Source organism: Poecilia reticulata, chromosome 4 (genome assembly GCF_904066995.2).
Source record: "Poecilia reticulata chromosome 4, P_reticulata-male-v2, whole genome shotgun sequence".
In the NCBI taxonomy this organism is placed as follows: Eukaryota; Metazoa; Chordata; class Actinopteri; order Cyprinodontiformes; family Poeciliidae; genus Poecilia; species Poecilia reticulata.
In genome coordinates this window covers 6,674,206-6,689,276 of record NC_088833.1, presented here as the reverse complement: position 1 = coordinate 6,689,276, position 15,071 = coordinate 6,674,206, and the positions used below count along the sequence as shown (strand labels likewise).

General features: G+C 38.4%; 1 protein-coding gene across 5 annotated transcripts in view; it reads left to right on the top strand.

The window, feature by feature from the left end:
* The window catches only part of pde4ba (phosphodiesterase 4B, cAMP-specific a), a 163,917-nt gene extending 155,326 nt beyond the window's left edge, over window positions 1-8,591 (top strand). For all 5 annotated transcript variants that reach the window (XM_008415176.3, XM_008415177.3, XM_008415178.3 and 2 more), the window contains 8 exons: window positions 653-746; window positions 3,476-3,759; window positions 3,857-4,021; window positions 4,316-4,415; window positions 4,523-4,677; window positions 4,788-4,910; window positions 5,033-5,215; window positions 5,309-8,591. In XM_008415176.3, coding sequence (XP_008413398.1) covers window positions 653-746; window positions 3,476-3,759; window positions 3,857-4,021; window positions 4,316-4,415; window positions 4,523-4,677; window positions 4,788-4,910; window positions 5,033-5,215; window positions 5,309-5,749 — 1,545 coding nt within the window. In that variant the 3' untranslated portion in view covers window positions 5,750-8,591. The remainder of the gene's footprint in view (window positions 1-652; window positions 747-3,475; window positions 3,760-3,856; window positions 4,022-4,315; window positions 4,416-4,522; window positions 4,678-4,787; window positions 4,911-5,032; window positions 5,216-5,308) is intronic.
* Window positions 8,592-15,071: the final 6,480 nt, after the last annotated feature.

The window sequence follows — 15,071 nt, the reverse complement described above, 5'->3', positions numbered from 1 at the left end:
ACATTTCCCTATTTTTGGGTAGATGGGGCTCAGACAGAATGGTGTTTTGAGGCTCGGGCTCCATCTTGAGCCCTCTGCAGAGCTGCATCTCTGTTTGTCTGTATGAGTGTGTGCACGCGCATGCATCAACCTGTCATAAACATCTGCTGCTGGAGTGCCTGGGTCTCCATGTACCATCAGCTGCACATATTTTATCGGTGTCTAATGGTTCCAAATGTATGGCGAAAATGTGAAAAAGGACATCAGGGACAACTGTGCAAAATTTCCTCTTGCCTGCATTAAAATTCCTCCACACTGACGCAGTCGACTGGCCGGATAGATTCCTGAAACTGTGAATGCGTTTAATAAAACTTGAAATTGGTTCCTGTGGAGGCTTTAAAATGGGTATTAAAAGCTTCTGGTCCCCTGCTGGTTACTCAAATAATGGTTGTATCATAATTAATTCCTGTGTAAATGGAGGGGAAAATACACAGTGTTCCCCACTGATTGTAGGCTGCAACTGAATGGCATTGTTGACCTGATTAAATTAAACGTGGGGCTGTTGGATTTTCAAGATATCTTGTAATATAATTTTTTGCCAGGTTTCCCCCAATTTGGAAAGTGACGACATTTTCCTCTCTCTTCCCCTCTCCCCTCCCCTTTTCTCCTGCAGTTTAAGAGAATGTTGAATCGGGAGCTGACGCACCTTTCCGAGATGAGTCGGTCTGGGAATCAGGTTTCCGAATTCATCTCCAACACCTTCCTAGGTAAAAAATAAAGTAAAAATCACAAGAATAATCTGTATCCAAAAGTCACACTAATAGTTTTTGTTAAAGGCTTTTATTGTGAGTTGTGTAATTACAATTAAATGTGACAAATCTGCAAGTATTAAGTGGTTCATTTGAACACATTTTCATTTGAACATTTGTGGAGGCTTCATTTTGTTTCCTACATGATGAGCTGTGCAAGTTGTTCTGACTGGCTTCACTGTGGGGGCGTACCAGTAAAAAATACTGCGCCATCAACCTTTCCTCCAATATTTAGAGAACTAGTTAAAATGAATGTGTGTATTTCTTAAGGTATTTGGGCAAGAAGAAGCTTAATACTGGTTCATTAGTATCTAAAAGGGGTAAACTGGGAGAAAAATATGAGTTTATTGCTGCATAAATTGCAAATGTTCTTGTATTTGAGACTGCAGCAGAATCAACCATATGCAAAAGAAAACATTCCATAATAGTTTATTCTACATAAATGAAACATCACAACAACTAGAGTGAGATATAAGGTTCAAGACTAAGAAAATGATTTAACAGTGCTGTAATATGTGAGGAAAATGGAGGATTCCAGACAAACAAGTGAGGGAGGGAGCTGAGAGCAGACAGAAAAAAGATCTACAGAGGAACCCCCTTCACTAGCAGTGAGATAAGCTCAGCAGATTGGGTGACTCATTCAGATCTTAATGCTTCTCTGTCACTGGGGACACCTTGTTGTCCCTTTACCCCCCCCCCCCCTCCCCGCTGACCTGACAAAGGAGAGGGTGACCGCTTTGACCGATGTACATGGCAGAAGGTAGAAAAATAGAAGGTATGTGCCCACATTAATGACTAAAGTGGCGCAGCTGGCCTGATGTGTCCTCAGCTGACCAGCAGGACCTTATAATCCGTCCATCCATGAACACTAACAGTGGTCAGCAGTGCACCGATGTTTGTTTTCTGTCATTTTTTTAAAAGCACAGATGTGGAAACCGGGAAATTAGATTTTTATCCAGTGTGATTTGCGCTCCATAATTCCTTTAAAGAGCTACCGTAAATCCTTTCAGTTTATTGCTGCCCATCTGCTTTCTTTGTTTATTAAAACAGTGATGGGAAGCTAAGCGCAATTCTCTGGATCAGTTAACAACTTCATTCATTTCTTGCATAAATCCATGGAACACTTCTGGCTGGCAACATGCACACTATTCACGTGTGCCCTTTTTTGCCCCCGTATCCTGCTGCCCACTCAGGCTAATTCCCTGTGACGGGCCAGCAGCAGAACACGCCTAGATTAGGAAAAAAGGAAACAACTGTTTAACCTCTTCTCTTAACAGAAAATGAATTTAATTTTTGCCTCATATAATTAAAAATAATTTAAACCTGTTATTGAATCCATCAAAGCTAACAAACCACGCATCACTTTCAGTCTTAAAACACATCGATGGACTTTGATAAACTTTTTTGAATATTAATAAAACACATGCTCACTACCTCTTTCACAGAATCTACACTGTGTTTTTTTTCTATATCATGGAAAAAATAGAGAAGCTAGGCTGAAAGTGCATCCTTTGTGGACACATTGTGAACCAGATTTTGACATTTCATTGAACAGAACAGTAAAGCGACAGAAGAACACTCATCCATGTGCAATATGAAGCAGAAATGAATAACAGGCATGAATAAAATCTACTTCACACCTAATGCTGATGATGATCGCGAGTTGCACTAAATTACAGTATGATATTGCCCTTCTCTTAATTTTCCCACACAGCACGTCAGAGAGCATTTAATCGCGATTCTAAATTACCAGAGAAGAACTGTGAGAAAGGGAAAGACGCAGAGAAAGTCAGAGACAGCAGTGGATGAGAGGGAGAGTGCTTATTTAAATTACAGCTGGTAATTGAATAATCCTCCACAGGGGAAGGCCGATAGGCCAGCAATGAGCTGAGTCGAGGCTTGAAAGACGAGTCCGCGGCTTAAACGAATGCCGATGGCAGGTCCTACCAGGATTTCTATCAATTCCTCAGTGACTGCAGTGAACACAGCTCAAAAAGCATGTACTGGATATTTTCAGTGTTTGGAAAATAGTGTTTGGAAACATTTTTTGGAAATAAAAAAACACAAACACTTCAGTGCTTTTAATAGTTATTATTTGTACCATTTGTTCATTTTATTAGGAACCAAAATAGAGATGTGCCAGTTTCTTTTTCTGTCAATCGTGTCAATTAAAACAACTACAGCAAATTTGTCATTAGAAACATCAGCTTATGGCATTTACTTTGATGCACTTTGTTTTAAGCTAAGTAAAAATCAGACAGAGTTTAAGGTTTTGTGGTTCCATCTTCAGTTCATACCTTTATCAAAGAACGTCAAAAGGAAAAAGGGAAAACCTGACTGGTGCATCTCTAGACCTACTGCAGCTGAATAAAATAAACATGGCAGGAAAAACATTGACATGGTTATTTTACAATGCATTGTGTGCTGCTTTAGCTGTGGTGAGTGCTGGGATGGACGGTTAAATACTGTAAGGTTAGACAAACTGCAGGTGGACAAAGAGGGGCATGAATGAAGAAAGAGTCGAGGAACCTGATGAATGAACAAGCTGCAGGTGTCGGCTGTGCACCTGGATTTTTAGTAGTTTTTTTTTTTTTGCTGAGCAGCCTATGCAGGCTATCTGGAACCTCACACTGCAAAACGAGCCTCCAAATAACACAAGTCGTCCTTTTTTCTGTTTCCTCACACAGATAAACAGAATGAGGTGGAGATCCCTTCGCCGACATCCAAAACGCGAGAGAAGAAGAAACAGCAGAAACAGCAGCTGATGACGCAGATCAGCGGGGTTAAGAAGGTTTCCCACGGATCATCGCTCTCCAACAGCAGCATATCGCGTTTTGGCGTGAAGACCGACAAAGAGGAGCAGCTGTCCAAGGAGCTGGAGGACCTGAACAAATGGGGTCTAAACATCTTCACGGTTTCAGAATACTCCAACAACCGACCTCTGACCTGCATCATGTACGCCATATTCCAGGTAAGGACTCTTCCTTTATTGACACCATATAATGAAGAACAAATCTACCTTATTGTTAATGTTGCTTCATTTAATCCACAATTTGCTACTTTTGCAGGAGCGAGATCTGCTAAAGACGTTCAAGATTCCAGCTGATACGTTTGTGGCCTACATGATGACACTAGAGGATCATTATCATGCAGATGTGGCTTACCATAACAGTTTGCACGCTGCTGACGTAGCCCAGTCAACGCACATCCTGCTCTCTACTCCCGCCCTGGATGTAAGTCTTTCTGTAAAAGCTATGTATTCTTGTTGAAATTGGCCTCATTTTCAGTTTTTCATGCATGCATTTTAGACAGCTCTCCTGTGCTTGTAGAAGTTGATGTAATGGAGTCAGGTCTGAATGACCTGGTTTGGCAAAATGATTAAGTCCACTGTGCTCCCTGCCATGCATATAGCACACTCAGCACAGATGAGGCAACACATAGCAAACTTATAGTTGGATACCTGCTGTTTGCCTCTTAGCCAACTTACTTTAAGAAATACTTAAATTCTGTTTTCCTCTCTGGACTAGGCGGTCTTCACAGATCTTGAGATCCTAGCAGCCATCTTTGCTGCAGCAATTCATGATGTCGATCATCCTGGAGTATCAAACCAATTCCTAATCAATACCAGTAAGTTCAAAATAATACACAAACATTACGGTTTCTCTCACTTGATAATAGATAGATCGAAGCAAAGTTTACTCAATAAGCAATCAATTTTTGTATTGAATATGCAGACTCTGAGCTGGCCCTGATGTACAACGATGAGTCTGTGCTGGAGAACCATCATTTGGCTGTGGGCTTCAAGCTGCTACAGGAAGACAATTGTGACATCTTCCAGAACCTCACAAAGAAGCAGAGACAATCCCTCCGCAAAATGGTCATCGACATGGTAAGATATTTTTACTTGACTGTTGATGTAGGCTTGTATGAGGTGACAAAGCTGATTGGTCCATTTCATCGTTATTGCCAAGCTAACCATCTTTATCTTGTGTTTTGCAGGTTTTGGCTACTGACATGTCCAAACACATGAGTCTGTTGGCTGATCTGAAGACTATGGTTGAAACCAAGAAAGTGACCAGCTCTGGAGTGCTGCTGCTAGACAATTACACAGACAGGATACAGGTACATTCAAAATAAAAAAAATAAAAAAATTAAAAGAAATGCATAGCTCCAGATCATATAGACAACTTGTAAGGTCTCCCAACTATGACTTACGTCCCAACATTTTATGTGTTTACTTCTAGGTGCTGCGAAACATGGTACACTGTGCCGATCTGAGCAACCCCACAAAGTCGTTGGAGCTCTACCGTCAGTGGACTGACCGGATAATGGAGGAGTTCTTCCACCAGGGAGACAGAGAGAGGGAGAGAGGGATGGAGATCAGCCCCATGTGTGATAAGCACACAGCCTCCGTGGAGAAGAGCCAGGTATGCTTTCAAAAGTAGAAAATTATACAACTACAAACATATTTTGAAGCTAGAGAAAAAAAACCCTCTAACACAATTTTTTTTCCCTCTTAGGTGGGTTTTATTGACTACATCGTGCACCCCCTGTGGGAGACCTGGGCCGATTTGGTTCACCCTGACGCTCAGGACATTCTGGACACCTTAGAGGACAACAGAAACTGGTACCAGAGCATGATTCCCCAAAGTCCCTCACCGCCCTTTTACGACCAGGGCACACATGGACACAGTGGAGGCACGGGAGGACAAGGAGGAGGGGAGAAATTTCAATTTGACTTGACATTGGAAGAGGAAGACATGGACGGGATGGAAAAAGACTGTGATGGGGAGGATGAGGAGGGAGAAGAGGAAGAAATAGAGGTGGAGGATGGTCTTGCAAATTCGCGCTCGCCTCCTCCAGACTATTTGGACAGTCAGACAGAGGAAGAAGACGGCATGATTGAGCCAATGACGGCAATAGAGATTGTGACGCATGAAGCCTCACCCACAGACACATAGGGCTTCCAGCAACAGGCTCTCATGGTGGTTTGAAAGTTTTTTGAAAAGAGGGGGAATACCCTCTTGCAGCTGTGCTTTTTAATAAGCCCACAGAAGCAAGGGCTTAGTTTAGGCCCGCACAGGGGCAACTTGCACTTGGGTGTTTGAAGCCAGACACAGATGGACAGTTTCACAGAGGTGGCTTCAGAGTTCTCAGGAATCATTTGCTGCGAACATTTTAGTCTCGATGGACGAGAAAGGAACTTGAAGGATTTCAGCCAGTTTAGAAATTGGCTCATTTTCTTTTCTGGACTGGCATTATATGGACAATGACACTACTGAGAGAAGTTTTGTACCTTTAGATGTTTTTTTTTTCTACAGATATAAGATCTTGAAGTAGCATAGAGTAAGATCTACTGATGGAGACACATTTGTATAGCAAGAGAAAGTGTTTACTTATTTCTGTCCCATTTGTCAAAGGACTTTCGTGTGCCTTTTTTACAACTGTCTTTATAATAGTTTTTTTATTTATTGAACACACTAGTGTTTGTGAGATGCTTTTATTTCCTTTATGACAAAAAAAGAGAAAAAAACTGTTTTTGTATGGTAAAGAGCAAAGTCTTCCACGTACTGGGCAATAGAGAAATCCAAGCAAATGTTGACAAACAGTTCTTAGACTCATCTACAGTTAATGAGAAAATGTACACCAGAATCACTCAATATGATTTCCATCTGACCACAGACAGTCTAGACATATGTTCAGATATGGTTCATGTTACAAATTTGATAAGTTGCTTTTTGTATCAGTCAATGAATGTCAATATTACACATTAACACATCTCTTTCAATACTACACCTTTTGTTTTTGGTGAGCTGCAAACCATTGAGCTTTCCTTCTGTTTCTTTCTTCCCATAGCTTCAAATTTTTAGGTATTCTTTCAATTTCTACATAGTTTAGGAAAATATTTTGGTCTAGTTTGATCTTTTATGACATTTTAAGAGTTGATAAAAGCACTGCAGATATGCAAACAATGATGAAACAAATGTCTCCTGACATCCAGCTGCTTGGATTAATGGTAAAATAGAAAAATAAGTCAGCCAAGGACAAAATGCACAACAGTGGTGAGTCTATTTTTAACTCCCAGGTATGCTCCAGTCCTAATAATCCTGTTAGCCGAAAGAGGTTCAGAACCCAGATCTGTCTGATGTAATGCTCCCCTGCGTTTCCTGCAATCAGGACCAGACCAGATGATTAAAGCTGCAATTACAGTTGCCTGTCTAAAACACGCTGATGGACAGAATTCACATGGTTTACACACCCTCTGGGCTCTGGCACGATGACCCTGAAAAGTCAGGACAAGTATTCCTTCCTCGTGATAAAAATCTACTCATTGACGTCAGCTGGCTTCCCGGCAGGGTAGTTGAATTCCGTGCAACGCAGCAACGCTTTGGAACTGCAAAGAAACTAGAAATCACCCTGAAAGCTTCAAAATGGTTTGCACAGCTTCCTACATCTGATCATAATGGGTGTCCTGGCTGCATTAATATCCTTACATAACTTTGATATAGGTTTACTGATACTCAAAGGTACTTAGTTTAATTTCCCAAAAGCATGCTTAAGTGGCAATCATTTGTGTGTGGTATGTATGTTTTATATGGGAGTGTGTTGTCTGTGTGTGTTTGGATCAGGCCTTACCATCCCCAAGTCACTCCATAAATTTGCTGTTTGTCACTATGAGCTCAAGTTGGTCCTTTTTGCTGTTTATAACAGTGTGTATTTATTCTCTACTTTAAGCTTGTAAATAAGAAATACTGGTTTAGTGTAAAATCTATTTTAATTTATATGCATTTGCATTACCTGGAAGTGGTGGTGTCTAATGTGTAGAAGACTCTGGAGTGGAGTCTTTTTTTATATAAATGTATATTGTTTTTATATAAATATATCTAAATATAAATATATCTAAGAATATATTCGCACAAAGTTTTGAGTGCCCAGTAGAGCAGCAGCTAAAGAGGCTTGATGTTGTCATATAAAACCCTTGTAACTACATTTTTTGTTACATAAAAGCGACATTTGTTTTAGGTAATTTCAAAAAGATTTTATTGTTAATGATGCACAAACATAAACCAAAAATGTTCTTGATTTTAATAAACGTAATAAATTCAACAGAGATTCCTATATTTTATTTTGCTAGTTTCTAGTTAATTATCTTGGGTTGCAAGGCTTTTATTTGACATCAGCAATTTGATAACCAAAAGGCCACATGGAGGACATTTTAAACTTTATAGGCTTGGAGATAGGATACATACAAGTTAGCTAAAGAATACTGAAGCATAGGTATCGCTAAGTTCCAGAGTACACAGATAGCTTCATTTTGTCAGATTTGACAGCTTAAATAAACCAGGCAGATGTTTGACTGACAAACACAAAGTGACCGTTTCTTTCTCCACTCAATGCACTTCACCTAAAGTAGGGGACATTATCAGTAGCATGCTACAAGATGCCCAGCACTGATTGTTCTGAGTTGACAACAAATCCTGATCTTATGTAACTGACTGTGCTAATGTGTGAACTCTTCTGACCAAACGTGTTAGCGGTTTTGACAGACAAATTTGTCAGTATTAATGTTATCTATGTTCAAGCTTTTTTGGTCCTAGTTGTGTCCAAATGGTTAGCCAGATTTAGCACTATCTGCATGAGAGATGGGTTCTTTTATTTTTTATTGTCCATCTGTTGAAGTCCACCAGTTGTTGGTGGGTTGATAAATGTTTCACACAATGTATGGTATGATATTGTATATTGTGTTTAAAATAAATCTGAAATACTTTTTTATCAAGTGATTAAAAGCAAAGCATGAATATATTTTTTTCTGTGTTGTGTCCTTCCACTAATACATCAACATCTGACCTTTCACATAATTGACTCTTGAAAATATCTTAAAGCCTTTAGATTACAAAAACAGTTTATCTGTTTAATAGTTATTCATGTTAATAGTTAATGAATTAACATGAACTGAAAGCCTATGCACAATAAATTGTGTTTGAATCTCTTAATACATGTAAAATTATTACTCATATGAGTGATTATATTGTAATACTTGTATTTTAAATTGCATTTACAATCATACATTAATTAACTTTAAATAGTGATGAATGTGTTAAATTCAGTTTTTTTATTAGCGCAACTACTTGTTTGGGGACCTTGAATGGAAAATAGATTCAGCAGGAAATTATATTTTATCTACAGTAACTGTTTATATTACATTATTCTTGACCTTAGACAATGCGGTATAAAAAAAATCAAATACATTTTTTTGCTGCTTGGCTTAAGCATTGTGGCTAAACATTTCCTAAATTATTCTTCTGATTAGTTGATCAGAGCTAAAACATCAAGTTCACTGGATGTTTTAGAAAATTTGAGTGATTTCAATTTAAAAATTATTACTGAAAGTTAGGTGGCCGTCCTTTCTAATTCAAGAATGGAATATATTTTGTTCTTTTTCAATCAATCAGTACTTACTATAAGGGATAACAAGAACACAGACTTTATGACACTTTATATTACACTTATGGCAACATTTTCATGAAAAAAATACAGTATTACAGTTCTGGAATATCTGAGTCATATTTTATTTTAAAAACCTTGTTTGTCAAAATGACATGAAACTGGACCAGAGGTTCAAGTGTGGTTGAGCTATTTTGCAAAGAAGAATGAGTAGTTTCAGTCTCAGAATGTGCAAAGCCTGTAGATACATACCACCAAAGATCTGATAGTAAATAGCTTTAATGCTTTAATTGCAGGGAAAGGTGGATGTATATGCAGGAAGCTGCATATACACATGACATCTTTTTCATATTTTTGTGTTTCTATCTTTCTCTTCATAATTATGCTCTACTTTGTGTTCATCTAAAATGCGTTAAAAGAGTTGTGGTTGTAACATGACAAAATGTGAAATGCTTCTACAGGTAAGGCACTTTACATGGATATAGAAGCAACATAAATAAATGCAAATTACCACTGTTGTGAAATATTATTGAAACTATCATTTTAAAAAAATATATATATATTTTTTTTATATTAAACCTGAACCACAGCATCCAATTTATGGTTAGTGCTGGAAAATGACACAGAGCTGGTGTTGTTGTGAAGGTGTTTTTATGTGCGCCCTGTGAGCCTTCATTCTCTTTGATGTGGCTCTGTTTGCTGCATATTCAGAGGTTTGGCTCTAATGTGCCGAGATGGGAACACTGTGTGACACAGACTCAACACCACAGCCTACGCACAATCTGACTTGGCTGTCCTGACGTGACATAAGGCCGACAGACAGACACACACATAAACACTGTGCTCATGTTTGTATGAGCAGGAATGTTTTTGCACACACATCATAATACAGCAGATGTCTGCAAGGTCTCTTCTCAACCTAAACATCACAGACTCAGTGAGGATGATAATCGAAAGAACAAACACTCTGATAGGGGAATTTTTTTGTCCAATAAGGAGTGTTGTGTCCTTACACATTTTGGAATAGGGGGCTGATTGCATAAAGTCAAGAGAAAAATGGACTAGTAATGAGACTGTAAATTATCATATTTGGATGTCAGAAACAGGGGCTGCACAGTGGCGCAGTTGGTAGAGCTGTTGCCTTGCAGCAAGAAGATTCTGGGTTCGATTCCCAGCCTCGGTCTTTCTGCCGGTTTGCATATTCTCCCTGTGCATGCGTGGGTTTTCTCCAGGTACTCCGGTTTCCTCCCACAGTCCAAAAACATGACTGTCAGGTTAATTGGCCTCTCCAAATTGCCCCTAGGTGTGAGTGTGTGTGTGCATGGTTGTGTGTCCTGTGTGTCTCTATGTTGCCCTGCGACAGACTGGTGACCTGTTCAGGGTGACCCCACCTCTTGCCCGAAACGTTAGCTGGAGGTGGGCACCAGCAACCCTCCCGACCCCACTGAGGAATAAGGGTGTAAGAAAATGGATGGATGTCAGAAACACAGTCACTGCTGCCAATAAGCTACTTGGTACTTAACTGGCAGCTACTTACTTATTCTACGAAGTATGGAGAGCATTTACAAAGATAGACTGGTGAAAAATAACATCATCCATGTCTCTGCACTGTGTCATCCCACAAGCAATTAAATGTTTGAATGAGTAAGCATAAGACTTTATATTTGGCCTGGTCAAACCCAATTGGTAAAGTGCTTGTGTGGGTAGGAAAGCTGTTCCTTACGTTGTCTGTTGCTGTTTGCTATGTCTGCTGTTTGTGTTCGGTAGCAAGTGCCTGTGATTGTGACTGTAAAGTAAATCCAATTGCTCCATGGGGACAATAAAGTTATCTAAAGTTACTACTGTTTTATATCTTGGAACCACATTACTTTGCTATATCAAACCTGGATGAGGGGATAATAGGCAGAGTTAAGGTTTTTCCTTTCCTATCAAACTCTGCCTACATGTTAGTATATATCAAGATAACGTTTTGAGATGTACACAGATTTATGTGCCGGCTGCTACTTCAGAATCCATATTGGAAATATTTCAATTCACTTACTTACTACTTAAGTAAATCAACAACCAGAGAGGAATTAAACAATAAAAGTCTTTCCAGACATAAACTTAACCCCTAGGCAGTGTTTGTAACAGTGTTACAGTAGCAGCTGTAACAAAAGGAATGTATATAAATCTAATATTAGAACTCAGTGACAACAGTAAAAAAAAAAAAACATGTGTATGTTCCATCCATGAGAGATTTCCGATGTCATTATGTTAAAAATGAAAACCTTTGGGGATGCTCTTACATCAGCTCTGACCTTGCATTAAAAGATTTACGAGTAACCCCGTCATCTGTCACCTTGTTTTCTCCATTATCTTCTTAGCTCACATCCTTGACTCTAAGTGAGAAGGCTATTCTTTTCTTTGGAATAGTCTAATCTTTTATGTCCTTCAACCCTCTAACACACTCTCCTATTTCCCATTGAGGATATCTCTCTCGGTCTTGCTTCTGATTTGATGAAAACTGCTTGCGTACATGTATTACATATGGGACCAGAGGCCTTTCTTGTAACAGTGGAGTAGCGATCCATGGGGATGATACAGTTATCTAACAAATCTAAAAACAGATCAAATCATTTCCCAACAGTCTACGTAAATGACACCACTTAACTTTTCCCTGAAGTGGCACAAAGGGAAAGATGAGACATTTTAACCAGGAAAAATAGGAAATGGCTGCTTCAGAGATAATAGGAGCGAGACCTCATTCTGGAAAATCCCCCAATGTGTCTTCAACTTGTGAATGAATTAAAAAGCTAATAAAATAGAAGGAAATGTAGTTTTAATCAATAAGCCCAATCAAAAATGTATATATTTCTTTGTAAGGTTTTCTGTTATTATTTGCAGTAGATTTCAGGGTCAATTATTCACAATTGTAACATAATAACATAATGTATGATCCTTGGGTGTTTGTGCTTTGATCACTTCTGTCTTCATTTATGTTGTAAAGGTCTTACCATATTCGGTTTATTTCTCAATCTGATTATTGAGAGAAACGTGTTGCCCTAGGTTATTATTGTGATCTACTCTTTGTGTATTTTGATTTGTTTCTCTTTGATTTGTGTGAATCTGATCCCTTTGTTTTGTAGTTTCTCTTATGTTTTTCAGGACCCTGCATTAATTAGTCTTTTCCTCAGAAACCCTGGTGTCCATCTGCCACACATCTCCTCTGATTAGTTCATCTGGTTCAGCTATCATTTTCTACTTCCACCTAACTATATAAGCTCACTGCTTTCTATTTTCCATTTCTGGACTTATACAGTTGGTTTGTATGTTAATTAGCTTCTCCCTCTCAAAGCTTGTTGTTGCTGTTAGGTTTCTGCAGCCAGGGGGCACATCTGATTCCTCTGATGAGCAGAGTTTTAAGTTGGGAGAGGAGCTGGCTCCATGATCATTTGGTAACATGTGTTGCATGAGTATATTAAAGTCTTGGTTTGCCTATTTCTTTTAGAAGTCAAGTATAGTGAGGCCTGCTGGTTCCTAGATGAAGTGTTTTGTCTAAGTTGTTGGAAACCTGGTTGTAGTATTTCTGTTCTGGCTTGTGGCTGAGCAGTGTGGTTGTGGAGAAGGAAAGGGAGGTTGAGTGTTTGTTTTGCTTTTACTTTTTTTTTTCTTTTTTATGAGAGCATAGTCTGTCCTGTTGCTGTGTGCTGGAGGTTGGTTTTCTTAAACCCGGTTGTTTTGAGCCCTTCTCCAAAACACAGGTCTGCCATGTGGAATGTGACAGGCTGCATATAAACAAAAGCCATGTCCATTACTGCTGATCTGAAATTTGCACACGAGATTTACAAACATCCAAAGTCCTATTCAGACTAAATAAGTGAGAAGATATTTTAGGATTCTACCAATAAGGATTCAAAGGTGTCTTTAAAATGAATAATTGAAAATAAGCCAATATCTTAAGCTGGCATAACTCTAATGATGTTCTAAATATTCCAAAGAAAATGAAATTCAGGGAACTAAAATAGTACTTATAATCCTACTTGATGGGTTATTGACTAGCATTTAGAAAGCTGCCAATCCAGGAATGCTATTTATTTTCTTAGTGTTAACACGAGGTCCACAGGCATATTTGTTGTTTGAACTAATAAAGTAGACAGTCATAAATATGTTTAGGGGAGGTCTCAAGTATTTGCATATTTGAGCTATTTTCTAGTAATAAAATTTAGGATAATTTCATCAACATGGACAAATACCTGAAATCAGAATAAAAGGATTGGCAAAGAGAAGCTCATAACTATGAGACAAGTCATTTTTTTTTGTCACAGTGCACACAGAACGTGTCCTATGTTAGCAGGATAAAATCTGACATGGATGGTTATTGGTCAGAAACCACAATCAAGCAGCCTAAGCCGCGGAAATATTTGTCAGGAACATTCATGACGAACAACCCACTGGTGTATTTAAGATGCTTATTTAATTATTGTTATTTTTTTAAAATAAGCAATTAGAATCTAAGAGTTCAGAAATATGAGATCCATCCAACACGGCTGGGTCTTCATGCTGTCCATGTGGCAACATTCAATCCTGACCACAGAGGGTTAAATATCTTCTTACAGCAAATTATGTGGCCCCTGGATTTGCGTCACTGTGGTTTTATAGCTGGCTGTAGGGCCAGCAGGGTCACATACTGCTGCCGCTCTCACAGGAATACACTGCTGAAGTGATGAACGGAGCAAATGTTTTTCTTGTTTTAACTAAAAGTAATTGGGTGTACTGGAGAAAATCATTTTAAAAGCAAAATTGTAAACTGTTTCGGACTTGAGTTTGTCTTAGAAAACCAGTTTTGTCAGTTTTATGTTTAATTTCATGTGTGTGCTTTTTTATTTTGTTTTTTGAAAAAAATCCACCTAAATGTCCCCAGTGGTTCCCCTGAGGAATCATTAGCCTCATAAGTAAAGCAAGTAAATATACATGCAGCTATTTATATCACTACAGCCAATTAGTGGAGTGATTATGAAGTGTTTGAGGGTGCACAGAAATACCAGTGACAGTCTGTTAGAGAAAAACATCCTTAAGCTCTCATCACAGAGTCCCAGACTGCCACTGATTAGTCGCAATTTGTAGTTTATAAATTAGGAGTGAGTCTTTTTTAAAATTATTTTAATGACTTTAATAAATGGTCCAAGAAAGACATTACTTAAATTTAAAAATGTTAAAAATGTTAAAAATGTTAAAACTTTTAAAACGAAAACAAGGATTGTGGGATCATAAAGCTTATTGTTCCAGACTGGTGGTCTAACAGGATTCAATGCATGGACATCTTTGTTGACTCAGTTGATTGATGAATCTGTAAGGTCATAAATTGTGGTTCAATATGCTGTATTTAGTTAATTATCTAATTTTGCCAAGTAGAATATTTTGAGCAAAAAAAGCAACGAATGACAGAGCCCATTGTGCTCATTGGGACCTTCAAAGCAAGCAGATTTTTTTTCTTGTTTCCTTCCACAAATTTGTGCCTCAAGAAAATCCTGTCTCTGAGATATACAGACAATTCCTTTCATTTCATGCTTGCTTTTTGCACTAACATACACTGTTAACAGAGCGACCCTATATAGACAAATGTATGCCTTTGCCAATCAAAATCCAATTGACAGAATTTATCACAGGAAAACTCAATTTTATTTGCAGAAACACCCCATGGATTATCAGATTGATTTTGCACTTCATTGGTAAAGGCTGTAAATACTTAAATAAATGTGAATTTATGTAAATAAAAATTTCACATTATCATAATGGGGCATGTATAATTTTGAGAAAAGAGTTTAGTTTAACACAGTTTGGAATAAAGATGCAACA